This window comes from Elephantulus edwardii, unplaced genomic scaffold (genome assembly GCF_000299155.1).
Source record: "Elephantulus edwardii isolate Elephantulus edwardi_28Jun2011 unplaced genomic scaffold, EleEdw1.0 scaffold00030, whole genome shotgun sequence".
In the NCBI taxonomy this organism is placed as follows: Eukaryota; Metazoa; Chordata; class Mammalia; order Macroscelidea; family Macroscelididae; genus Elephantulus; species Elephantulus edwardii.
Genome location: NW_006399780.1, coordinates 5875854 through 5903649, shown reverse-complemented (window position 1 = coordinate 5903649; position 27796 = coordinate 5875854). Strand labels below are relative to the sequence as shown.

The window sequence follows — 27796 nt, the reverse complement described above, 5'->3', positions numbered from 1 at the left end:
GACATGCACTTTGAGCTGGCCATGTGGAGGTAAGACAGGCCAGTCAAGGTAGCTCTGGCTACTGAGAAGTGTGGTGCGTAATCAAGAGAACTGTAAGGCATGAGCAGCATTTACTCACTAATAAGACCTATTTGGGACCAGACCACAGCGAGCCTCCCTCTTCACTCAGCCCGGTGAACACAGAAAACTGGGAAGTGCAGTTCCCCGTTGGCCTCTAGGGGGTGAATGACCTAGTCCTGCCCATCATCCCTCTCCATGCAGCCCATTCTCTCCAGTGTTGCCTCCAGGAGTCCAGCTCCACTTTGGAGGCCTGATCCATTTTTCAATATAGCCCCTAAACAAAGTGACTGAAGCATTTCCCTCAGCACTTTTCTGGTTTTCATTAGGTTTGGAAGCAACTCTAAAATAATCTCACGGAATGCTCCTCTGACTGACTGGGAGCCTCCTGTTGGCCATTCTCGAGTCTCCTGAGAAAGCCAGGATGGTCAAGAGCAGAGGAAGACAAACCCTGAGCTTCGGGGCCAGGATCGCGCTTGAGCCCCTGCAGGAACATAATGTAAAGGCTGAATCTCGGGGTGTGTTCTGTAGCTGCCTTTGTATTCCTCTTCTGTCCTGGGATAGGTAGACATACTTCTTTCCTGGTATAGTTTTTTTAGACCGGGCGCCAGGAGGACTGGCCTACTTATAGCCCAAAAAAACCCATATAGCTTCTAGTGAGCCAAATGCTGCAACACACTCCCCTAGATGTGTCTGCCAGTTTGGCCTTCTTGTCAGCCAGCCTGTGATTCCACGCAGAGCCTGGGCTGCAGCGAAGGCTATGACAGATGGCATGGTTGATGTTTTCTAACATGTGCTATGGAGAAGGAGCCATGTAATGAATTGTACTGTTGACACTTTTATGGTCTCAGTTGATTTTTAATTTAAAGGAAGTGCCAGAATAAATTTATTTCTTTTTTAAAAAATAAGCAAATGTTTCAGAAGGCTTCTCCCCCACCCCCACCCCCCGGTCAGAGGCTGCCCTGTAGCAGCATCTTTGACTAGCAGCAGCAAATGTCCCCCTGTCCATACTGCTATACATGTGTGACAAGCAAGACCATCTCCAGGTACTACCAGTGACTTACCCACTCATGCATCCAGAATCGGAAATCACCACTTCAAAGAAAATAAAATTATAATTTGATGCCACCTCACACAACAAGGAGCTCTAGTGGTAAGAAACCACTGCAATCCCAAAGGCACGCAGTTCAAATCCACCAGCTGTAAGAAGGATGGGCAATCTCTTCCCGTGTGATTTACTGCCTCTGAAAACCCACTGGAGGGTCAGCTATGCATTGAGTCCAATTCAATGGCAGACAACAACAACAGCATCACATAATACACAAAATATTAATTCCAGGTGGATTATTTAACCAAGTACAAGGACAACAATAAGATAATGCAAAACAGTTCAAACCACAGCCTACAGTCTACCACTTGTCTCTAGAAATGAAGCTTCATTAGTACACAACCACATTCATTTATTTGTTATTTTATGATGTCTTTTGCACAACAGCAGAATTGAGACTGATCCTTATGACAGACCATATAACCCAAAAGACCTATAATATTTACTATCTGGCCCTAAAAAAAAAAAAAGTTTGTTGGTCTCTGTGATGGAAGCATCTTTTTATCTCCCTTTTAAATCCTACAGATTTTGTAAATAAAAACCAAAAGAGAATCCAAAACCACAAGCTGATGATAAAGGAAGAGAGTTAAAACTGAGCTGGATAAAAATCAAGAACTTCTGTTTACTAAAGGCAACATAAAGAGAATAAAAGATAGGCCTTGAGTAAAGAACAAGAAGAACATGTTAGGGAACATACAAAACATATCAAGTTCTACTGCCTGGGACTAGACTATGAATCCCTACTAAGCAGTAAGAGAAAGTTGGCCACTCAATAGAAAAATGGGCAGAAGTCTGGAATCTAACAAAAGAAGCAATCCACATGGTCAAGTGGTATGTCAAATGGGGCTAATATGATTAGTTAAAAGGAGGATGTAAATTAAGAACAATGGGAGGGAGACCCAAAACCCCATACTGATTCAGCCCTGTATCTGACAAATGGTCCAAATCCCAGGTCTTTATAAGAATATAGAGCAACAGGAGTTTCTGTACCTACTAGTAAGAGTGTACAATGACACAATCACTCTGCAGAGACTTCAGTACCATCTAGTAGAGTTTAAGATGCACATTCCTGTGGTCTGGCATTTCCAGTCCCAGACATCCAGTCCCAGAAGAAACCATGCAGCAATAAATACATATAAAACTATAGACCAAAATACCACTTATAAAATGATCCAAACCAGAAGCAACCCAAATGCAACAAAGGCAATTAAATGATCATACTAATAACAATATTTTTTAACGGAAAAAGTAATAGAAATGGCTACATGTACATATCCTACAAGTACAATTAAGCAACAGAAATAAAATGCAAAACAACACAATTCCATTTACAAAGTTCATAATATTATTCAGAAAAATGATATTACTCGGAGGCAAAACTTTAGGGAAAAGCAAGGAAGTGGTTAGCATCTAAGTTGAGTACTGTTTCCACTACTCATTGTCACTGAGTTGGAATTGACTTGAGTCAGACCCTCCAGTGGGTTTTCAGGGACTGTAAATCTCAAGGGAAGAGATGGCCTATCTTTTCTCCTTCAGTGGAATTGAACCACCAGAGCCATGTCACCTTTGGTTACCAGTGCACACAGATTGTGTCCCAGGGCAAAGAAAGAAAGGTGTAAGGGGGAAATTCCAGGTGCGATAAATGCCTGTTTATTGTCCTAGACTTACACGGATAATTGCTTTATAACAAATTGTTTTATTATGCTTTTATTTTAAGCATTTTTTTCTACACATAGGTTAAATTTTCTACATAAGACATTTTAGAAAAGGAAAAAGGGATATTTCTCTGGATATATGTTGTTGTTGTTATGTACCTTTGAGTCAGAACTAATAGCTGACAACCCCCACCCCAGTGGGGATTCAGAGGCTATAAGCTGCACAGAAGGAGACTGGACATCTTTCTCCCGCAGAGTAGCTGGTAGATTTTAACTTCGTGCTTTTGGTGTAGCAGCACAACTTTTTACCACTAGACCACCAGAGCTCCCTGTATAGATATATACCCTTATATAAATAAAACTGTTAGCATCTAAGAAGCGAGCCACTAACTGAGTGAGATCCATATCATCATGACCTTCTTTTCTCCTCTGTGGTTCAGACAAGAGTCCATGGGTAATGTGAACAATTAACACCCAGTTCCTCACAAAAGAATGGAAGTTTGTGTCTACCCAGAGGTGCCTGGCACACTATTTTATAAAAATCACCTATTGAAAACTCTATAGAAGACAGTTCTACTCTGTCATCCTAGGTGTGACAGCCCTAAGTCCAGATTGACTCAATGGCAGCTAGTTATTGGTGGTTTAGACAAGCTGTTCACAGCAACATTTCCCTCTAAAACTTATGAGGGAATCTCTACTCTAGAAATCTTTGTATTTCCATTTCTAAGCCCAATGCGTGGAAGGATTCCTTTGAATAAGAACAGGACAGAGCAGGGTATGAAGAGGCAGTAGTAGACGGCAGATTACCTTTGGGTTTGGAGGTTGTTCACAGAACACTCAGAGACTGAACTTGGAGTTATTCTTTGTATTGATGATGTATTATTGTTAACGGCTATACTCCTAGCATTGTGGTAAGTGCTTCATTTACATTCAAGCAAGCTAGTCTTCATGACCACATTAGAAACAGGAAGGTTTTACAAACACTTAGCTACTAACTGAAATGTTGGCAGCTTGAATCCACCCAAAGCAATGTGGGACGAAAGCCTGATGCTCTACTTGTGGAAGGTCACAGGCACTTGAACCCTGTTATGTCACCAAGAGTCAGAGTCAAGAGCATCTGGTCTACCCTAATTATCACATCCCTTTTTTATTAAAATATCATATTCTTCCTGTTAAATAGACAATTTAGTGATTTTTAGGACATTCACAAGCTTGCACAACAATCTCAACAAGTTTCAGAACATTTTCATCACCCCAGTTATTATTGTGGGGTACCATCAATGACTACGACTCATAGTGACCCTGTGAACAACTGGAACGTGGTCGCATCCTTGACCATCACTACAGTCTTTGTCACGCTCAAGCTTATTGTGGCCGTCACTGTCATCCATCCCGGTGACAGATTCCTCTCCTTCCCTGGCCCTCTACCTCATTGCCCAGCCATTAACAATCACTCCCTATTTTCCTCCCCTGGAAACCTTTAATCTTTTTTTCTCTAGATTTGTCTATTCTGAACATTTTGCAACAATGAAATCAAACAATTTGTAGTCCTCTGTGTCTGACTTCTTTCACATTAGCATAGTGCTTTCAAAGTTCATCTGTGTTTTTATATTGGTTTGCAAACAAAATCTGTATACATTGTATATCATTAGTGTACATTGTGTTTTACACACTCCTTCATTCACATTGTGTTTTAAATGATCATTCATATACATAGTGTTTTAGGAGATTAATCTTCATTTACCTATGTCAACTATTACCCCATCTTTTCAGAAATATCCCTTTGGGGCTTTCCTAATTTCTTCATCCTCCCACTTCCATTCCACCCACCAAAGTCTGTTATCCTAGTGATTTCCCCAAATGTCCATCAATAAGCGAGTGGATTGAGAAATTATGGTACATTCACACAGTGGAATACTATGCAGCAATACTAAGGAGTGATGATTTCCTAAACTATTATATAATACCGAAGAGTCTAGAGAGCATTATGTAAAGTTAACTAACTCTCATAAGGAAAAATACTGGATAAGACCATTATTGTAAAAATAGAAGGATAACTAGTAAGAATTGGATAAGAGTCCAAATGGGGAAGGGGACTAAGGAGGTAGAGGGTTGGAAATAGCCTCATTCTTTTTCATAGGTGAATAATATCCCATTGAATGTATATATACGGCATGTTCTGTATCCACTAATCAGTTGATGGATTCTTTGTACTGTTTGCTTCACTTGGATGCTGTCATAAATAATGCTGGATAGCAGACCCCTTTGACAAATTTAGAAGAAAGACACAAGCCAAATGAGCTCCCAAGGCCACAAAGCTAATGAGATTGACTGAGATTCAAGCCTGTACCATCTGCAGATCTTCTGACCTTCTATCCATGACTAGAACCCTAGACACCCTACTCCATTGGCCATCTTTTCCCTAGTTGATACAAAGAAAACAGGTGGGACAATGGCCATGGTATCACACTCCTCACCCCTCACCTCCTTGGATAAACACCCAAGCCAAACCCTGTAGAATGGACTAGTGGGAAAGGAAAAGAAGCAGGAGAAGATCCCTGTCCTCCTTCCCATTTCATGTCTCCCAAGATTCCAAAGGAAACAATGGTAAAATGCATGAAAGCATGGGAGCTGGAGCACAAAGATCTCATAACCATCAGATTTCGATGGCACACCTCACCTTCCACCAGCTTCCAGCACAGGGTCTGCTGAGTGCCAGTCTTAACTTGTGGCTGGAAATCAAGGCAGGGCATGTCCAGCAGAAGGACAAGGCCCAGCATGGGAAAGCCTCATCAAGATGCAGCCATGAAAGTGGAGTCAGCAGCAGCGCCATCCGAACTGCCACTCCAGGCCACCCTCTGAGCATGCTGACATCAGTCAGGGCCCTCTCCAGGCTCTGTCGCTGTGAATGAAAGGCTTTGTCAAAGATGAATCAGGGCAGATGATGACACCCAGGGCCCCTGGAGGGCAGGCTTGGGCAGGTGTTATGCTGCTGAGAATGAAGAAGACCCTTGACAAAAGGAGAACGGTTTTGTGTTATGGGTATGCTGGGCAGAGGTTGCTAGAGATTCAGCATGTGAAAGAATTGCTGTGATATTTCTAATTTCCTAAGCAATTGGGTTAGTGTCATTTGACTAAGTCATAGTTCTGTGCCCCAGGAATCAGTAACACTAGAACACCAGAGATCCACTATAATGTTGCTCAGATGTGGGAAGAATTATTCTAAGAACCTATCAGACTTCTAAAAAGATGGTAAAGCTTTGAGGTGGTTGAAGACTGCCTTGAAAAAAGCTGCAGCATTCATCATGCAGCACTTTCTGTCTGTTTGTTGTTAACATGTTGAGATGAAGCCCTTCACAGCAAGCACCAACTGAGCCTCTCAGGCCACTGAAGAGAGCTTCAGAAGATGGAGGTGGACTGTTAGACACCTCAAAGGCAAGTTCAGGCAACAGCTCCCCCCTAGCCCTAGGCCCTGGCAGGCTTCTCCATTTCTCCACTCCTTATACTGTCACTCTGGTTTCTTCATGGTCTGTGTCTTTGCTGAAATGAACCCAGGAATCATTGAACACTGTCAGCAGCTTCCAACACCTTATATTATATTTTAAAGCCTGGTACACAGATCAAGACATCCTTTACTATAGTCCTAGAGGAATCACATTCTTTTGCCAAGAAGGAGTCTTGGTGAAATAATGGTTAAAGTCTTCGAGTACCAACCCAAAGATCAGTTGTTTGAACCCATCAGAAGCTCTTCTTTCAAAAGAAAAGACTTTATGATCTGTTCCCATAAAGATTAAAGCCCCCCTTTTCATAAAGAAACCCTATGGGGCAGGTCTATGGGGGTTTTATGATTAGAAATGTTACTTGATGGCCTACAACAACAGAAACATTTTACTAAGACAACTATGAACGCACCTGTTTCATTTAAAACTTTGTGAACTTAATTTCCCAAAGAAAGAAAACTGACCACATTCTCATCATTCTGTCAAATACAAACTCCTGGCAGTTTAAGTGTGCAGGTGAACTCTTCAGCCTTTATAAGGGCAACTTAACTGCCTGTGCTGTCGTAAAACAGAGGCTAGTCTGCAGGGTTGTTAAAGAAGGTCTAACTAAAGTGAAGGGGAGTATGAGAGTTCATTGAACTACTCTGGCCTGGCAGACAAGGAACTCAGTGGTATACTGTATGGTGTAGTACATTACTCGCTGTGCTGCTGAGAGCTCAGTGGTTCGAGTCCACCACCTTTTCTACAGAAGAAAGAGTTATAGCTTCAAAGCCAAATGGGAGGCCCCTGTGAATCAAAATTGACTGCATGACAATGAGTTCAGTTTGACTTTGGTTTTTACCTGGCAGGCACAGCACTAGATTTTTCACGTCACTCACTTAATGTCCTCCAGTCGGTTCTCTGAATGGTCCTGCACTGGAATTCTGAAGCTATAAATTGCAAAAGGAGACTGCTCATCTTCCCCCTTCAGAGCTTGTAGTGGATTCAAAATCCCAGAACTAACACAGCCTTTGAGTTAGTGGCATTCAACTTGCTACAGACAGCACCACCAGAACTCAGCGTAGCACAACCTAAGTGGCCTCAGTGGCGGGACATGAAAGGCATGGTCCCACACAGGCTTTCCTGTAAGCATTGAAAAGACTTCTACAATGTAATAAACTGTGGTTGTCTAATCTCTTCAGTATCAATGGAGTAAAATAAAATTATAGTCTCTAATCTGACATTAAACGAAACTAATACATTAGTGTCATGCTAGAAATGGCAATCTCCTCCCATGTAATTAACTGCCTCTGAAAAACTACCCAAGGGTCAATTATGAATTGTTTCAGACTCTACAGTACACAACAACCACAAATATGTCAGTAAAAGTTATTCTTAAATTCACACAACTAGAAGATAGGCAATGCGGGGACCTTTGCTTGCTTATTGTACCATAGTCAGAACCGACCCATAGCTGACCCTCCAGCAGGTTTTCAGAGGCCGTTAACTGCACAGGAGGAGATTGCCCATCCTTCTCCTGTGGAGCAGCTGGTGGCCTCAAACCACGTGCCTTCAGTATTGCAGCACAGCTTCTTGCCATTAGGCCAACAAAAATGTATGTGTATAAGTCACAATCTAGTATAACACCTTTCAGAAAACCTACACAACAATGGTGACCATTTTGACCATTAGAACATTTAGTACATACTTACTAATAGTTTAACATTTTAAAATATAAATATAGCTCTGACTATCAAAGTCTTAAATTTTATTGACAGTCCCTAAATCCTTCTTGGAAGAAGTATACCCAGAATGCTCCTTAGAAGTTTCACTGGTTAGTCTTTGTTTCATGTACTTAGGATGTTATCAGGAGGACCCAGTCCCTGGAGGAAGCCGTCAAGCTTGGTAAAGCAGAGGAGCAGTAACAAAGGGAAAGCACCTGTCAGAGATGGACTGACGGATGGACAGAGGTGGTGAGGATGGCACCCATCGGGTGGCTTTTCATTCTTAGGGTCATTATGAGCTGGAGCCAACTTCCAGGCATCTAAGAACAAATCCCCAGGAGGAATTCCTAGGCAATGCAAATGGACTGTTTGCTAGCCCTTGGCTGCTAGTGGACCTGCAGGTGATTCAAATGGGCATAGAGGCACCCAGAAAATAAACCTGGTGGCCTAGTGTCTAAAAGTTCTATTGCTGTTCTACTTGGCACATGTGAGTTATGAGTGGAAATTCAATCATCAGAAAATCAACAGCAAATCTACCCATGTAACTCTTCCAGAGTTGCAAGATTACCTCCTGATTTTTTAAAGGAGAACCACTATGATTTAGGAGAATATGTGAACCTTCTATTATACCACTCAAGCAACAGACCAGGATGTAACTAACCTCCTGTCCCTTTCGTGTGTCATCTATGCTAAAGAACCATGGCTGTTTCACTTTCCAGTGGAAAAAAAGGCTGTGAAAAAATAATGGCAAGAAGCTTGGGCCTTCCTCTACAAAATCATTGAAGAACCCCACTTGGTTTCTATAACCCTGTGATCAGAAATAAACGTCTTCCATCCTGTGAGGTCCATTTCCATGATGTAAACACAGGATATACAATTGCTTGGATTCTCTTTTAATTTTGTACATTGTTGTCTTACATGATGCTTGAACTACATTTCTTTGGTTAAAAAAAATGAGCATATCGCATAGCTGTGAATGGATTGGGCTCTTTCTGTAGGAGCCTATCTAATAAGAAATACCCTCTTTAGTATGGGATCCTGAACTACAACCCAGGGGTCACACGAGGACCAACTACCAGGTGTTGTTATTACACGAACCCTCCTGGGAAGGGAAGCTTTGCCTTCAGAGGTTAGTGCCTTAACCAGGGCTTATTTTATCAAGTAGTCAGGTACTAAGCAGAGAAAACAGGATAGAGACAAGGAGGTTTTGCTGACTTAAGGGAGATGAGAAGAGAGAATTTGTTAGCATATTTAGGACGAAATGAGTGGAGAACTGTAAAGGTTTTTGGCAGCTCCCCTGGCTAAATCAGTAGGCAGCTGTGCTGTGTTAGTTGCATTTATCTGGAAGTTCAAATCCAACAGCAAGAAGCTTTGAGGAAGAAATACAGGCAATCTCCAGATGTGTAATTTACAGTCTCAGAAACCTGATGGAGGACCAAGAGGACTGTCATCCAGAACTGACTAGATGGCAATGAGGAATTTTGGTGGGTTTTCTCTCTTTGGTTTTTTTGTTTGTTTGTTTGTTTGTTTGGGGTTTTTGGTTTTGTTTTGGTTTTTTTTTAAGTTTTGGACAGTTACAGGAAGAATAAGATTGTTGGCATCAAAATTGGAGAGAAAAAGGAGACTTTAAACTCTAATTTTACATCATTTCACAGTATTTCCAAGAGCTCTATTTCAGCCAGTAGGAACTATTTTGACTATTTTTGTTATTTTTTTTTGTTATTGTCCTTAAAACAAACCCATCAAAAGCAAAAGCAAGTCCAAAAGTTTTGCAAAACTAGCTGCTGAGAGCAAATAGCAAATAGATGGGGACATGGCTGGCTGAGCTCAGCTTCTAGAAAGCGCCAGTCAAGGACATGAAGGAAGCCAGACCCTTCCAGGTCTCAGAAGGTCATGGTTGCATTGCCCCCATAAGTGAGTCAGGCTCTTGGGGAAAACAGTTGACTCATTAGTCTGAAATTTAACAAAATCTCAGTAATGATGATTCTGATAAAACTAAAGGTTCATCAGGCCACTGTGCTTTCTCACCTACGTGCATCACCTTTCTGAACTCAGTTGACCCGACTTCTGGGATCTGCCTTACGATAGTACCACATGTGTATTTCTACATCCAAGTGTATTGCCTTTCTTATGTTAATGTATATTCTTTGCCTCTACTATAGGAACTTTCTGTATCCTCAGAAATGGAACATAAGATGCTTCTGTTGCATGCTAAGAACATCTCCTCTGTTACATAGGATCGTGGCTTCCAGACAGCAGGGGGAGCCCAACACCATGTCTTCATAAAATTGCTTTTTCCTTTCCCAGACTCCTTCCCTTTTCCTCTCTTCTCTTCTCTTCTTTCCCCTACCTTCATTTGTGATTTAGGACTATAGTCTAGGGACTCAAATATGCTACTCAACCCTGGATTTAATTAATCCTAAAGTTGATACCCACCTTTTCAACCAGGTGTGTCTAACAGAGGGCAAGCACATATCGAGCCCTTAGTAAATATGTGTCCACTTGTAAGATGGAATCCTGCCCATAGATGGAATCCTAGACTCTTGAAGCTGAAGGGATCTTAGACATGTCCTTTCAGTCATATCATTTCAGAACAGGGAGAAGGTACTTGCCCTGTGAACATGGAGGACTCTTTTGAGTGGGTCTGCCCTGTGAACTGGGTGGCTTCAAGGAAAACTTCTTGAAGCCTGAAGCTGGAAAACCCAGCCATGATAAGTATGAAATGTTCAACTCTAGGTAGAAAAACTTCTCACCAGATAGCAAAGGCAGATTTTATGTTTGAGAGATAGAAAAGACTATACACACATACATACACACAACACAGACTCCAGGTATTTACAAACAGCATTTTATATTTGGGCCACCATAGGCTTTCTTTCCAAGCAAAGCCAGTCAGGAGAGCACCATGCATATGGGGTTGGTAGGTGGGATGGGGGGCTCTGCCACTTCATTATAAACTCAAGTAAGTATAAATATATAAACAACATGTTAAAAAAGAATCTTCACACAGGGACACATCGGACCATGATTCCTTTGGAAATATGAATTAATTAACAAATAAGAAGCCAGTATGAAAATCAAACAGGGAACATATTTGTTTGCTGTAAGTGAAGGCAAAACATCAGAACAGGTTGAAATTGTATGTGATACTTGGTGTCTGTGAGAAAGGAAGCAGGCCCACAGAAAGGAGATGATTTCATCTGTTTGGAGAGCACCGTTTTTGGTTGGCAGCCTCCATGTCTCTCTTTCCAGTGGCCTTTCATAAGCTGGGAGGGGTGATGGAGCAGCTGAGTGCCTGCGCAGGCCTAGGCCAGCCTGGGTGGGGTCTATTCTCCACATCCCTGCTCTGGCCTTGAGCACGGGGGAGGTGACCAGCGGACGGAAGGAGGGTCTGGGCTTCTTTGGGGCTCTCTAGGCTTATTCTAGGCACTGGTCAAAGAAGCAAGGTTCCTAGAAGATTGTGTTGTGATTTTTAAACACACATAAACATTTTTTTTTCCTTTTTAATCTGCCGCCTTGGTGTCATGGAGCGTAGGGGGGAGGTTTCTCCCCCGGGAAGAAGGAAGTTGGTGTATAGAGTGGTGGGGCATTGGGAGGAAGCCCGTAGTTGGAGCTGGACTGAGACGGAGGCTGCGTGTCATCAGATAGAGAGAGATCAGTGGAAGACGAGACTGGAAAGTTGCTGGAGGGCTGCAATTAAACAGAAATGGCTTCTTCAGTAAGCAAGTAACATGACGTGTGCAGTCCACGTACAGAGAAGGATGACAACATGCTTAGTGCCTATCAGGGCCCTCAAAAGAGCTGAGTTGGGCGAGGCCTCCCTCCCTAACCCAATCTCACCCGTGCAATCCGCTCCATGACCACAAAAAATGCATTTCCCCAGGGTAAGGCACTCCAGCCACTTAGCCTAGCTGGAGTCTCCTTTTCACAAACCTCACTCTTGAAAACTACACAAGAGCTTGAAAAATGTTTTCAGCAATGTCCTAGAAAGGGCTGCACCAATTTAATCACTTAGGTCTCCACAGCATGAGCCACAGATGCACTCTAGCCTTTAAACTGTAAGGGGGGGGGGTACCCTAGAGCAGAGTTGATGGAAATCAGAACACAGTGCAAGAGAATGGCTAGCCTGTGCCCTGCTACCCCACAGGACGCCAGTCAACACACAGATAACACGGCAGTCTCGAGGTTCTCTTGCCCAGAGACAGCTTCTTCTGACAGCCTCTTCTGGACTCATCTAAGTCATCGTAATTTAGGGGGGCGGAACCCAAAGCAGCCACAATTTCAACATCATTCAAGTTCAAGTAATTTTGTGATGATAAAAATGCTGGAGGAAGGACACAAATTTTAGATGAATAAAAACTGTACTCTTTCTCCATCATTACCAAGGATAGCTATTTGGTTGTGGGGGGTTTTGTTGTTGTTTTTAAGTTATCAATTCATGGCTGACCCTCCAGAAGGTTTCCAAGGTGAAAATTAGAGGGGAGGAGATTGCCCATCTTTCTCCAGCACAGTCACTAGTGCATTTAAACTGCCGGAAAAGCATCAACTTTGCGTAACTCCTTCTAGACAATGACACCAGGACTCCCTTTTTACAGTTCTAGGGATGGGGGGGAGGGGGAAGCATTCTAAAATAATATTTAAACAAATAAATGGAACAAAACTTTCCTTTTATGAAACAACAAAGGATGAGTTCTTTTTAAAGATCACTTCTCTACTCCACCCAGAGGCTCTGGTGCTGTGTGTGTCTTCCATGTATTGCTAACCACAAGATCAGCATCTAGCAATTGCTCTGTAGGAGACAGAAGGGCACCTTCTCCTGACAGCAGGGGGAGCAAAATGAACCTTTCTAGGACTTTCTCTGGGTCTGCAGGTGGCCTGGCGGGCTTTGGCCCCTACATGTATCTGCTCAGTTCTGCATTGCATACCAAGCTAATCTGACCCAGACAAACCAGAACCTCACCACAGATGACAGACTTTGCTCAGATTCGTCATCCCAACTGAAGAATAAACAAGAGATATGTTTATTAACAGGACAGAGGTACATTTCCGCTTGCAGCCTTACTTTATACCAGACCCTTTCTCTGCTGCATGTGTCACTGGGGCAAGGAGCTGGAAAGGGTATGGAGCTCCGGCCAACAGAAAGGTGAATTTCTTTTCAGTTCTCCTGTTGGCTGACCATGCAAAACAGACCCACCAAGGAGCTATCTCAGCTCCTGCTCTCTATTCTGTGGGTGTATCTTTTGCTATGAATAACTTCCATTCAAAACTCTAGGTCAAACTCACCACTATTGAGTTAGTTTCTACTCATAGTGAGCCTTCATTGAGTTTTTGAGGCTGTTTATTGAAAATCAGATATCTTGAGGATGGGGCAGAGGAGGGCAAAGGTCAGACCTACTGTTCATTGGGTCACTGAATCGTGGTTGGCTTAATGACACCTAACAACAACAACAACAAGAAGAATATCATAACAAGAGGAGACTGCTCATCTTTCTCCTGTGGAGTTACTGGTAGACTCAGACTGCCAGAAAAGCACAGGCTTTGTTAACCAATATTGAGTGAAGCAACACCACCAGAGCTCCCTAATGACTTCCACAGGACACTTAACATATTTCCTTCCCTTCTCTGTTGGGTCAGCTGAAACAGAATCATCAATTCTGTTGTGTATTTCCCCCCTAAGGAACCACATGGAGCATCATTCAATTTGTCCTCTCTCCTGAAATAGAATTATTAATGTATATGTAATTATACCCCAACATATGTTGGCAATAAAAGTTGATTAAGCCATAGGGACAGGAACCGAGGCTTCCCATGGGAGGATGGAGGACGGATCATCTGCTGTTTGTGAGAAATCGAAGGTCTTCAAAGATGGATGAAGAGGAGAGACAGCATGATAATAAAATGGATTGGCTCACAAGCATCCTGTGAGTCCATGCTTTTTCTCCCTTTAGGGATGAAAGAGAATCTCCATTGTGTCTGCCCCCTCCCACAGGAAGCACATTCCTCCTCAGCCACAAAGGTCAGGAAGGCGACAGCTTGCTATGAGAACAATGGTACCATCTGAAGTCCAGCGTTCTGCAAGAGGAATTGAAAGAAGAACATACTTATAACAAGAACATTCTTAAAACAAGAACATTCTATTCTGCCCAGGACTTGAAACAAGAATATCAAAAGATTCTGGGATTCCCAAAAACTGGGATTCTGACTTCTCAGCACTCTGGCCACTGTTCCCTTCCTTGATGGCTGAGCATCTGTGGTTCCCAAAGAACCCTGAGACTACAGCTGAGCGAGCTGTCTAGAGCCCAGGGAAGATGGTTAACTTCAGAAGCCACAGCAAGAGCTACAGAAAGGTGTCAGGAGGTGACAAAGCTAGCAAAGATTTCAAGTATTTAGACAAGGAGGAAAGGACCTTGATGGAAATGCTTTTCATTTCCAACCGGGGAAATCCATTCCCAGTCATGCACAGGCTCCCAGACAATGTCACAGTGGACACGTCACCATTTCATCTTAACTTCTTGTTTTCTCCTGACTCAGGGAGGCTGCTTAGACTTTTGATATTGATGTGGCAAATATCAATTATAGACCAAGGCGATAAAAACTTTGCTGAGATTTGAGTGTGCTTCTTTGTCTTTACATTTCCAAGCTAGGGTGCTGGTATCAAAGCCAAACCAGCTAAGGATTGGCACCACCATCCATGCACCTCAAGTGTAGGACTAGGGTTTGTTTGCAAATTACTTCATTCTTAAGAAGATTAAGACAGGCTCAGCAGAGATCCCAGAACCCAGGGTGGGGTATGCAATGCCATGGTCTGTCTCACAGTGAGGACCAGGGAATTAGAACTTCCTCAAAGACAACATAGAGACAGCCACATGGGAAATTGAAGGCTCCCAGTGTAGGGTTGACACCTCCCAGCAGGGCTCCCTGTGCCCCCAGGAAGGCTCTGCACTGTGGGACCCAGGGGACATGCAGAACCACTGAGGAGTGACCACCACCAGTGATGGTTGGTGACAATCTAGATGAGTTCCAGACTGAGTTGTTAGAGATGACTCTTCTTTCTGAACCTGGGGATAAAACTGGAATTACTCAGAGATGAAAAAAATATGATACAGACAAGAGGTCCTATGATGGGACCTTGTGTCCCTTGAGTACAAAAAACTGTCCACAGGTTCGTTCTCCACAGGTACCTGGGGTCTGTCCATGAAACAGTACAGTTCACACCCACTCAGGGCCTGCTGAGTGACTGAGTGATGGATTTCCCGCTATGGATGGGGCCACCAATGACAAGTCTATAAGGAGCCACTCCTCAGAGACCATATAGATGCCAGGAGCATCCAGGTGAAGTTGCTGCTTCAGCTTCAGGGATTCTGAAGACCCTGACAGACATACAGAGATCACAGCCATTAGCTTCATTTTCAAGGTGAATGGAAGCAAGTGAGCCACAGAGAGAGAAAAAGACTGACCCCTTTCCATACCCAGATAATGACAAGTCCAGGAAGTCCTCCTATTCTCAACTAAATTCACACCCACTTGGTATGTGGTTGCCAAAGACAAGGGTAAATCAGCCTTTCGAATACATCCTGGGCCTGAGGGAGCTCTCACCACTAACACCCTCCAACAAAAGTGCTGTGAAGTCTTGAGGGAAACAAGTTCACCACTTTCTCTATACAATAGCATTAGCACAGAGGTCAGTCTAGAGACTAAGGTGTATCTGACTGAGGACAAGTTCTGCTCAATTGTTTTTTATATACCTGAGAGCTGGACAATGACTAAGGATAACAGAAGAAGAATTGATGGCTTTGAGTTTTGTTGCTGGAGAAGAGTATTGAATGTACCATAGACTGCCAAGAGAACAAATAGATCTATCCTGGAGAAGATGAAACCAAGTCACTACTTGAAGGCAAGGATTTTGAAGCTTTATCTCACATACTCTGTGCATGTTTTCAGGAGAGGCCAGTCCTTGTAGAAGGACATCATACTTGGAAGGATAGAAGGTCAAGGTAGGATAGGAAGACCCTAGAGGAAATGCATTGACACAGTGACTATGGCAATGGGGTCAAGTGTGTCAGACAGTGAGGTTGTCTCAAGATAGGAGAAGGTTCAGATCTGTTGTACATATTGTCTTCATGAGTTGTAGTTGGTTTGACAACATTTAACAACCCCTCTCATATAGTGGTAAACTGAGATGATTACTGTGTGTTTCTTTAGATTATGGTGAGAACTTTCTATAGAATAAGGGTCTCTCAGAACAGCTAGCAGCCTTTCCACAGAAAAGAATTCTTATGATGGCAACTTTGAAATCGGGGATCAAATCCAATACAGGAGCTCCTGGGTGTTGCAAATGGAGAAGTGCTTGGCTACAAATTGAAAGATTGTAAGCTCAAATCCACTCAGAGGCACCTTGAAAGAAAGGCCTGGCAATTTGCTTCCTAAAAGTCATGACCTTAGAAACCCTATGGAATCATTCTACTCTGTAACACATGGGTCATCATGCATCAGCATCAACTCAGTAACAACTGGTGATGGTTTCTGTTCATTGTAGTCCCTGCCCAAGCTGGGCAGCTGGTTTAGGGCCACGGTGCTAGGAAACCTCACTAACCCTTCTCTGTCCTGGACAGTCTGGAGCCAGTAAGTTATACGTACCTTCTTTCTAAAACAGCTTTTTTTTTGTCATATGTGCTAGTCTAGTAAAGGTTTGTGAGATCTTCAAGACTATAGTCCTTGGTCACTTTTCAAACCTGGAATTTACCAATACAACATCATCTGCCCAGGGATAAGGCTCTGAAGGCAGAAAGGGATAGAAATGGGACTCACAGGGAAGAAGCAGGAAGAGTGCTACTACAATATGAGGATTGTAATTGATGTCACATAGAAAAAATAAATACATACATAGCCTGATGGGTTTGTTGTGGCTTTGTTTTTCTTTTTTCAGCAAGGTCTTACTCCCTGATAGTTCATCTGATGCTCCCCTCTTCGAGCAAGTTAATGCCAAAAAAAATTACCTGAATCTAAGCCTTTTCCACTCATAGTCAGGTCTGCTTTTATACAGAAACAGAGTATCTCTATATTTTAATGCATATAAACTGCTTAGAACTAAACCAGCACTCTATATGCATCTGTTGTTTTGCTGCTGTTATTATTGGCAAAGCAAGCTGGGGTACGCCAACCTGACAATGTACAAGCAAACCCTGCAGCCCAGTCCAAATTAAATAGATATAAGAATGTCTACAGCAGTGATTCTCAAAGGCTCTAACCCCCCCCCCAGGGAGTGTTTGGCAATATTTGAAGACCTTTTTGATTGTCACACATTGAAAGGAGGTTCTACTGACATCTAGTTGGCAGAGACCAGAGATACTGCCAAACATATGACAGTACACAGAACAGCCCCTCATGACAAAGACTCATCTAGCTTAATGTGTCAGTAATGGGGAGGCTGAAAAGGTGATCTAGGGTCTATAAGGTGAGAGGTAATCACCTGCCACCAGGGTATAAACACAGGTTCCTAAAATAGAAAGAAGGTACAACCACGAATGGAAAACAGGAGGACAAAGTAAATGCTACTGTATAAACCAGAGTTCACTCCCACCACATGTCTTCCTATAACAGTCCCCAGGCAAATGGTCAATAGCAGTATAACAGGATGTTGATGTTTTTGTTGATTGCCTTCGAGTTGAGCACAACTCATAGCGACCCTATGAACAAAAGGCCTGAAGCTCCTCTACAACTATTGACATTTATCAAAGTTCATAGAGTTTCCAGAGGCATATTATTTAGGAAGTTGATGCCACTCCTGCTTGAACCATATGAAATCACTGGTTTTACAATAAAAAATGGCTAGAATCTGGTACATTCATATGCTACAAAATATTCAGAAAGCTTTGTTGTCCTTACAGGACCTTCCAACTACCCAAGGAGCTGGAGTTGGCTGACTCTTCAATTGTTCTGACCAAGATACCAGTCAAAATCTGTAGTGGTAAGTTTATAATTAGCAAAAATTCAAAGCCACGAGAATGACAAGGCTATATCATAAGGCTACTGAAGGAGAACAAATGAAACGCCAGTCTGGTCATCAGTTGTTTCATGCAATGTTACTAGGGCCCAAAGAGAAGCCATGCTTAAAGGAATAACCTGGTTGTTACCGGAAATTATTTCCCTCTGATCATCTTCAAACCCTTGCTAGTTAATGTTAGTTCCACCATCTATCAGGTGCTTAATCTGAAAGAGGAAGGGCCATAGAATCACTCCCTGTCGTCCTCCAACACCAAACCGCCTCTCTCTGATCTGCCTCTGGCATGAATGACATGAATGTGAGCACATGCATGGACAGCTATGCTAGGCACTGTACCTGCAGAGGCAAAGGGTAGGATGAGTACGTTGGGATGGTTGCTGGCGATGGGCAGAAGCCTGTGTAGGCCAGGATCTGCTGGGCAGGATTGTAGAGGATCTGAGGAGGAGAAGAGGAGCTGTAGGCCAGCGATGACAGAGGGACCTGCCACAGAAGACAGACACATATCAGTCAGCTCTGAATGGCTCAGAAAGCAACTGGTTTGCTTTTCCTTTCAAAGACAAGTTCAATGCCATACACCACAGAGTTGGCCATATCCATCCCTCTCTCTCTCTGGAAAATTAACCTTCAAGTATCTGAGAATAGTGGTATCCATCTTTCTATAAAATTCTCCTGATAGAAAGATCCCCAATATACGTTGAAAGCAATGATTCTTTGCACTAACTACCTAAAAACAAGACTTATTCTTTCATTTTTTCCATTTATTTATCTTCTATTGCTGTTGTTATTTGCTGTCAAATCAGAACTGATTCATAAATGACTCTCCAGTGGATTTTCAGAGGCAGCAGATCTCACCGGAAGAGATTGTCCATCTTTCTCCCACAGAGTTGCTGGTAGATTTGAACTGTCAGCCTTAAAGTTGGCAGTGTAATTCCTACGCCACAAGTGCATCCTGGACAGTGTGAAACCAAGTTGCTCTCTGGAGGCAAGGATTTTGAAGCTCTGTCTCACATAGTTTGGGCAAATGGCCAGGAGGGACCTATTTTTGGAGAAGGATATCATGCTTGGAAGGGTAGAGGGACAACGTAGGAGAGGAAGACCATGGATGAGATGGATTGACACAGTAACTGGGGTAATAAAAACAGAATCATTACAAGTCGCAGGTGACTCAAGGGCACATAACAACAATAACAAGTTGCAAGAGCTCCCTAATTTGTCCATGTTGTTGTTGTTGTTTAATGCCGTCGAGTTGTAGACGACTCATAGCGACCCTATGAACGAACAGCCTGAGCACTGTTCGTACGTAGAGTTTCCGGAGGCAAGCCATTTCAGAAGTGGATGCCGCTCCTGCTTCCAGGCTTGATTTAGTTGGGAAGCTCCAGCCAACACTGTCCACCATGGGTGCCCATTACCACGACTGGTGTTGATTGTCCAATTTGTCCATAGATGGTGTAAATGATTAACAGAAGCCAGGGATCTTCTGGACAGCAGGAAGCCTAGGGGCTTCAGGTAAAGCACAAGAAGGTAAGCAAGGAATGATGAAAGGTTTACAAGGCTTGATCAGATGAAGAATATTGCACCAAATAAAGCTTTTTCTTTGTTAAATAGTGTGCTTAACATTGTTGTTGGGCTTTGGAACAGTGTTAGGACTAAAGCTTTTTGTCCAAGGCCATGATCATAGACTTGTACTTGAAATAGACTAAACAGGGCCTCTTTCTTTTTTTTTAAAATTTTTTTATTTTTTTATTTTTTTTAGGGCCTCTTTCTTAAAGCACTCAACCTGCTTACAGGCTGAGTGCTTTACTGAGCAGATAAGATGTAGGAGTGGAGATGTGGGGGAGGAGCTTTCAGGCCTCTGGACTAGGCATCCGGGACCAATGAACATTATTCACCCATGTCTTGCATTGTCTTTATACAACCATGTCTTTGCTCACATGGGCCCCTCAATCCCTATTTCTAAAGACTTAAAAATAGAAATTCCATTTTTCCAAGAAAAATTACTCTTCTCTTAACCAGTGCTACTTGCATCTCTGTGCTATAGACTTGTCTCCCTGGCCCTGACTCAAGGTCAAGTCATCAGAATGGTGGAGCCTCTGTTCTTCCCAGGGCAGCTGAGAAAGCTCCCCTCTGTAAAAGGAGGCCATTGTGCATGAAGAATTTTCTCAAATTTGGCTGCAACAAGAATCACTTAAGAGTCCTTCAAAGTTTCCACACCTAGACAGATCAAATCACACCTCAGAGGCTGGGCCCCAGACTCAGGGCTGTCAAGCACTTTGTAGGAATGCAGACACTGGGGCAGTGATCACAGGGCTGGTTCAGGGTAGTGAAGGGGCATGGAAGGCAAGATGCCAAGTGAGGGCTGGCAAATCACGAGCAGGTACTTAGGGGGCAGAGGGTCAGGAGTTAACCTTCCAAAGAAGCCCAGGAGGCAGGGAAGGAAGCAGCAGTAAGTTCCTCATCAGGCACAGAAGGGAACAGAGGAGGTAGACACCTTCAAAACACCAAGTGAGCATGAGGACCCTAACGGAAGCTGTCCTGCTTGCAACACTAGCCAGGTGCAAGGCTCATCTAGTGTCTTCCCAGTTCTAACTCATCCCTTACCCACAGCCACCTGTGATAAAGCGCTATGGTGATTATTACCACTTGGTACAAATGGTGAGCATGCTTGGTTGCTAACCAAAAGGTTGGAGGTTCAAGGCCCCACAAAGGCACCTTGGAAGAAAGGCCTGGCATCTACTCTAGAAAATTCAACACTGAAACCGTAAAGAGCACAATTCTCCTCTGACACACATGGAGGTCACAACAGCAACTGGGGCTTGTTCCTTTCTTTGGTTTTCGGGGATTTGTTTTATTTTGGGGTTTCCCCCATAGGTGTAGAAACTACTATATGAAGTCTTTAACTAATTTTCCAAAAATTACATTGCTAGTGTTTGGGCACAAATGAGAAAAGCACCCCTACAGTATGGTTCTAGGGCACCAGTTCTCAAAGGACCTGAAGGATTAACATAGAGGTTAAAACAGTGCTCTACGCAGAATGATGGTGAAGTCCTGCAGAGAAACAGGGAACGAGAGAGGGAAGGAGGGGCTGCAGTGATTCCAGGCAGCAAGAAGCACAAGTGCATACAAGCCCACACCTTCCTATTCCTGGGGAATAGGACTGTGCTCAACAGACTCGAAGAATGTTGTGGGAAGTGGCAGGAAATGATGCGGGGAGGATAGATTAGCCATGAAAGAAAGGTCTTATATATTGAAACAAAGAGACAAGGAAGCCTCCATAGGAGCCACAGCCAGCGAGGGGCATGATCAGAGTTGCATTTCAGAACGTCTCCCTTGCCAGCCTTGAGGACTTTGAGTGGAGCTGGAGCAGAGAACCCAGCCTGAAGGCAGGAGAGAACCAGCCTGCAGCAGGCGAAGGAAGACCTGAACCGGGCAGCGATCTTCAGGGATGGAGGTAGAGGGAGCAGACAGCGAGCTAACAGATATTGAGGTGTGTGAACCATCAATACTTGGTGCCCTCTCTTAAGGAAGTGTGTGAGGCAGGGTGGAGGACAGCTCTGAATCTCTCTGGACCAGGTGACTTTCCTCCTGGGTGATCAGTCTTGGAAACTGTTCTGCTCATCTAAACACCCATTCCAGGAGATCAAGGAGGAAAGAACACATGTCCAGTCAGCCAAAGCCACCAAACCAACCCTGTCGGTCACGGAGGTGACAGCTGGACGCCCCAGCCAGAACCTTCTTATCCCGGGTGCATCCTTCCCTCTTCTCGTGGCTTCAGCTACTGATCCCATACGTATGCGCTCACTTCTCCATTTATAGGGTCCACCTCCCTTTTAAGTTCCACACAAGGAACTTCTACGTACATGTCCTGCAAACACCTCAGAGACAATTTACTAAGCCTTCAAACTCTGCTTCTTTCCTTTCTGCTGGAGACCATTCAATCTCCCAGGAGGGAGCAGAGCATTTTCATATAAAGCATCACTCTGGAAAATAGATTCTTGTCTACTGGGCAGTAGATGCTGGGGAAGTCTGGTTCTGACCTCTGTCCTCTCAATCAAGCTTGCTGTCTCCATCTGCATAAGTAAGTTTGACTTTCCCCTGAGGACCCCAGCTTGTCCACCCAGTCTACCTCCTCAGCCTGGCCTGATTGAGGCTCTCCTGCTATGTGATTGAGAGACCACACTGTGGACACAACAGGACTATCCATTTGCACTTCTCAGCGTCTTCACACTCAGTAGAGTTCTGCTTCACACCCAGATGATTACATAATCTCATGGGCGAGCGAATTTCACCCAAAAGTCGATGCAGTTATTATGAGTCAGGGGCTGACTTGGTAGCAGCTAACAGTCACAACCCCTTACAGAGCAGCTGAGAGAATTAGGGTAATTAAGAGTTGTAAAGCACTTAAAACAGGCCCTGCATCCACAGTAAATGACTGCCAAATAGTAATAGAGAAAGGTGGACAATGAATAAATATGACGGAAGAATCAATAGCTTTGGATTGTGTTGAAAAAGAATATTGACTATCCCATGGGCTGCCAAAGGAACAAACAGGCCTGTCATGGAGGAAGTACAACCACGGTGCTTCTTAGAGGCAAGGAAGGGGAAATTTTGTCGCACATTCTTTGGGCACATTGTCAGGATACCCTTGAAAAAAGACATCATGCTCGGAAAGGTGGGAGAGCAGTGGAAGACAGACTGAACAAGATGGACTGACATAATGACCACAACAATGGAACTTGAGCAGAGCAGAGATAGTAAAGATGGTGAGGGACAGGGCAGGGACTCGGGTCTATTGTTCACAGGGTCACTGGGAGTTGTAGGTGACTTGATGGCATCTAACAATAACAACAACAACAACAACAACACTATCTTTGAGCCTCAGTTTCCTCAATTGTAAAATGAAGAGTGCTAAGACCTGCCTTGCCTAATTCTTAGAAAAAATAGACCTCAAAGTCCCTAGTCCATTGTCAAGTGCACTAGAAATGGCCATGTTGCTATTATTTAACGCAGAGAACCACCCTGGAGCTTACCATGTCCTTAAAGGCCCCCAGCACTGCAGCCGTGACAATGCCCAGGAACAAGCCAATGATGTTCAGCACCGTGGACGCCCACAGCAGCCGGTAAAGGTGGATCACGTCCTGACAGCTGCTCACGCCGATGAACTCATAGTAGCTTGTAGATGGCTCTGTGCTGTACGTGGTGAAGAAAAACGATACCTTACGCATTGCTATTACGGTTTGATTTGTGTACTCCCAAAGAAATGCTGATGTCCTGATTCCTGTTCCCAAAAATATAAGCTGTTTGAAAACAGGTGGTTTTTTTATGTTAATAGGTTATACTAGAGGTATAGGTACTCACCCTAATCCCTTCTATTTTGCATCTTATGAAAGACTCCAGACACGTATGGGGAGGGAGGCGAGCACCATGTGAACAACCAACTACAAGCCAAGGAACACTCAGCACTACTAATAAGGAAGGCCCTTGGCCTAGAACCAATTCCATCCAGACGTCTAACTCCTGGCTCCCAGCCTATGAAGGCATTTGAGGAGACATTGTAAATAATGGCATTGCACAATTGTAAGTAATGTTATAAAGCAAAATGCATGTGAGTAGTTGAATGAAGATCAATTGGAAAAAAAGGAAAGATATATTCTCCGTGAGATGCTCTTGTGCTGAAAATGAACTATATGGTTTCCCTTCTGTTCACTGCACTGCATCCATCACTTTTAGTGCTGAGGGATTAGATTTGACTTCTAGAGTTGGTTCAGGGTGAAAAGTGCTCAAAGGAGCAAGAGAGTGAGCTAAGTAGGAGAGGGCATGATAGGAGAGCAGCTTCCTGTCCCAGGTAGATAAGTTGCCCTCAGCAATCAAGAAAACACATAAATGACATCTCTGCCTGTCACAAGTGTCAGGCAGAATAAATAGGAAAGACGTCAAAGGGAGATGGACACTTGTAGTTCTCCCTTTTAGAGAAAGGACATTTAACAGAGAGCCAGGTGGTGGCTCCTTCAGGGATCACTACTGACCACACAAAATAAGAGCAAAAGTTCAGAAGATGAATGATGGTTTCAACCAAACAAGGGAGCCGTAAAAGGGGAACCACTAAGAAAGCAGAGGTTAGTAGATGGATGGGAGAAGTGAAGGAACAGGAAAGAGTCAATGGGGACTTGAAAAGACAGGGTAACAACAGACATGTTGTTATTGTTAGGTGCCATTGAGTCAAGTATAACTCATAGTAACCCTATGAACAAAAGACCCGAATCCTGTCCTGTCCTGTGCCAACCTCATCATCTCTGATACACTTGAGCCCATTGCTGCAACCACCGTGTCAATCCACCTCACTGGGGGTCTTCCTCTCTCTTTCACTATCCCTCCACCTTTCCAACCATGATTTCCCTTTCCAAGGAATATCCTAGCAACATGTTCAAAGTATGAGAGATGAAGCTTCGCCATCCTTGCCTCCAAGGAGCACTCTGGTCATACCCTTTCCAAACTTAACTGTTTGTTCTTTAGGTAGTTCATAACATTCAGTACTCTCTCTCTCTCCAACATGACAGCTCAAAGGCATCAATTCTTCTTGTGTCATCCTTATTCATTTCCCAGCTCTCAGAGGCTTAGTAAGTAATTGAAAAGACCATGGCCTGAATCAGGTGCACCTTAGTCTTCAAACTGATATCATTGATTTTCAGTAATTTTAAGAGGTCCCTGACAGCAGATTTGCCCAAAGAAACAGATCTCCTAATCTCCTGATCTTCTGACTGCTGGTACCAAGGGCGTTGACCTGTGAATCAAAGTAAGATGAAATCATTAGCAGTGTCAATCCTTTCTCCATCTACCATGGTGTTGCCTATTAGACCAGTGGAAAAGGATTTTTGTTTTCTTGATGTTGAGATGAAGTCCAGATTGAAGGCTGTGATCTTTAATCTTCTATAGCAAGCATTTCAGGTCTTTCTCATTTTCAGCAAGCAAAGTAGTGTCTGCCTAATGTAGATTGTTGATAAGTCTTCCTCTGAAACTGATGCTAGAGTTCAGCTGCATGAATTATGTACTAAGCATACATATTGAATAGATATGGAGAAAGGACACATCCCTGATGCTGACCCTTCATAATTTTAAATTATGCAGTGTTCCCTTGTTCTGATTAGACAACAGTTTCTTGTTCTAAGCATAGATTTCTCATTAGCATAATTAAATGTTCGGGAATTCTCATTCTTCTCAATACTAGCCATAATTTGTTATGAAATACACAGTCAAAGGTCTTTGCATAGTCAGTGAAACACAGAAATTACTCCAATATTCTTTGTTTTCAGCTAGGATCTTGCTGATATCAGCAATGATATCCCTGCTGCAACGGCCTCTTCTGAAACCCAGCTTGAACTTGTGGTAGTTCCCTGTAAGTGTTCTAGCTGTTTTTGGATTATCTTCAGCTATATTTTGCTTGCATATGATATTCTTTGTGAATAACAGGTATAGATCAGCAGCAACTAATTATATAAAATTATATAATTATATAAAATTCTAGACTGGGCTTCCGACAGTTCTCTGCTGATGTGCTGTTCCAGTCATTTTTGGGCAATCTTCAGTAGAATTTTGCTTGCATGTGAAATCAATGATATTGTTCTGTAGTTTCCACACACTTTTGGGTCACCCTTCTTTGGGGGTCAGTTGGCCAAGTCGTTGTTCTCCAGATTTCTTGGCACAACTTGGTGAGCACGTCGAGGGCAGTATCTGTTAGCTGAAATATGTCAATTGGCATTAACATATTCCTGGGGCTTTATTTTTTGCTATTTCCTTCAAAGAGGCTTGAACTTCTTCCTTCGTCACCATAGGCTCTTGCTCATATGTTGTTTCATTAAATTATTCTGTGTCTCAATATATTCCTTCCATCTTCTTTTAATACTTCCTGGATCATTTAATATTCTGCCTAAAGCATCCTTGATTGTAGCAACTCTAGGTTTGAATTTGTTCTTCAGTTCCTTGAGCTTAAGAAATGCTGAGCAAGTTCAGCCCTTTTGATTTTTCGGCTCCGGCTCCTTGCATATTTCATTGTAATATTTTACTTTGTCATCCTACGCTGCCTTTTGAAATCTTCTGTTCAGCTCTTTAGTATCTTGAATTCTTCCTTGTGCTTTGTCAATATTCATAATTTCTTCTGACATCCATTTTGGTCTTTTCTTCCTCTGTCTCTGTAATGAATGTTTGCACTCTTCTTGAATGAGGCTGGATTTAGAAGGGGTCGTGGTACTAGGGATATTGTAGCTGATGTTAGATGGATCTTAGCTGAAAGGAGGGGAGTACCAGAGGAATGTCTATTTGTGTTTCATTGATTATGCAAAGGTGTTTGTGGATCATAACAAACTGTGGCTGGCTCTGAGAAGAATGGGAATCCCAGAACACTTGATCATGCTAATGTGAAACCTATACTTGAACCAATAGGCAGTCGTCAGAACAGAGCAAGGAAACACTGTATGGTTCAAAATTGGGAAGGGCATACTCCAGTGATGTGTCCTGTCTCCATACCTTTTCAACCTGTATGCAGAACAGATTATCTGGGTGGCTGGGCTCTGTGAGGAAAAATGCGGCATCAGGATTGGTGGAAGATCTATCAACAATCTGCGTTATACAGACGACACAACCCTGCTTGCTGAAACTGAGGAGGACCCGAAGCACCTGCTGCAGAGGGTCAAGGACTGCAGCCTCCAATATGGATTGAGGCTCAATATCAAGAAGACAAAGATTCTCACCACTGGACCAATTGGCAGCATCAGGATGGATGGTGAAGAGATTGAGATTGTTCACAGCTTTAGTCTGCTTGGCTCCACAGTCAACACTCTTGGCACCAGCAGCCAGGAAATTAAAAGACGTATTGCGATGGGAAAGTCTGCTGTTAGGGACCTCTCCAAAGTACTGAAGAGCAAGGGTGTCTCTCTGGAGACTAAGGTGCGTCTGATACAGGCCATGGTCTTTGTAATCACTTGTTATGCATCAGAGAGTTGGACAATACTAGGGAGGATAGAAGGAGAATTTACGCCTTTGAGCTGTGGTGCTGGAGAAGAGTATTGAGGGTACCATGGACTGCTAAGAAAACAAACAGATTCATCCTAGAAAGGGTTAAACTGGGCAGCTCCTTGGAGGCAAGGCTTCTGAGATACTTTTTTCTGACATACTTTGGTCATGTTATAAGGAGAGGCCGGTCCTTGGAGAGGGAGATCATTCTTGGGAGGGTGGAGGGCAGGTGCAGGAGGGAAAGGCCCTCTATGAGGTACATTGATTCAGTGACTGGGGTAATCGGGATGGATGTATCAGAGACAGTGAGATTGGCACAGGACAGAGCAGAGTTTAGGGCTGTTGTACATAGGATCACTATGAGTCATAAGCAACTCGACTGCACATAACAACAACGACAATATAAAATTCTGTGTATATGAATGATTGAATCACAATGTAAATGAAAGATGGTATACAATGCAATGTACATGGATCAAACACAATGCATATGAATTCTTGTATGTAAACCAAAAAATATTCAAAGGTTAAAAAGATGGCACCCAAGAGGATAAAGATATTGTCTTTTTCTTCTTCTGTATAGAAAATGCCAATGGCATTTGCATGGGGTGGACAGACTGAACTCTTTGGTAATGAGTAAAAATGGCAAAAGAAAATGTGAGTCAGCAGTGAGGCAGAGACTTTTAAAAAAGTCACCCAGCTTGTCTTTGATTGCATTAATAGAGGCAAGTACCTAGAAGATGAGGTATGTACCCAGGCGTTAATTG

The 27796-nt window shown here is 43.2% G+C and overlaps 1 protein-coding gene across 1 annotated transcript in view; it reads right to left on the bottom strand.

Moving 5' to 3' along the window:
- Window positions 1-11545: 11545 nt before the first annotated feature.
- Window positions 11546-27796, bottom strand: part of TMEM255B (transmembrane protein 255B) — a 127593-nt gene continuing 111342 nt past the window's right edge. The window contains exons 7-9 of the mRNA XM_006883961.1: window positions 23054-23213; window positions 18363-18506; window positions 11546-11713 (exon numbers count right to left, since the gene is read on the bottom strand). Coding sequence (XP_006884023.1) covers window positions 11546-11713; window positions 18363-18506; window positions 23054-23213 — 472 coding nt within the window. The remainder of the gene's footprint in view (window positions 11714-18362; window positions 18507-23053; window positions 23214-27796) is intronic.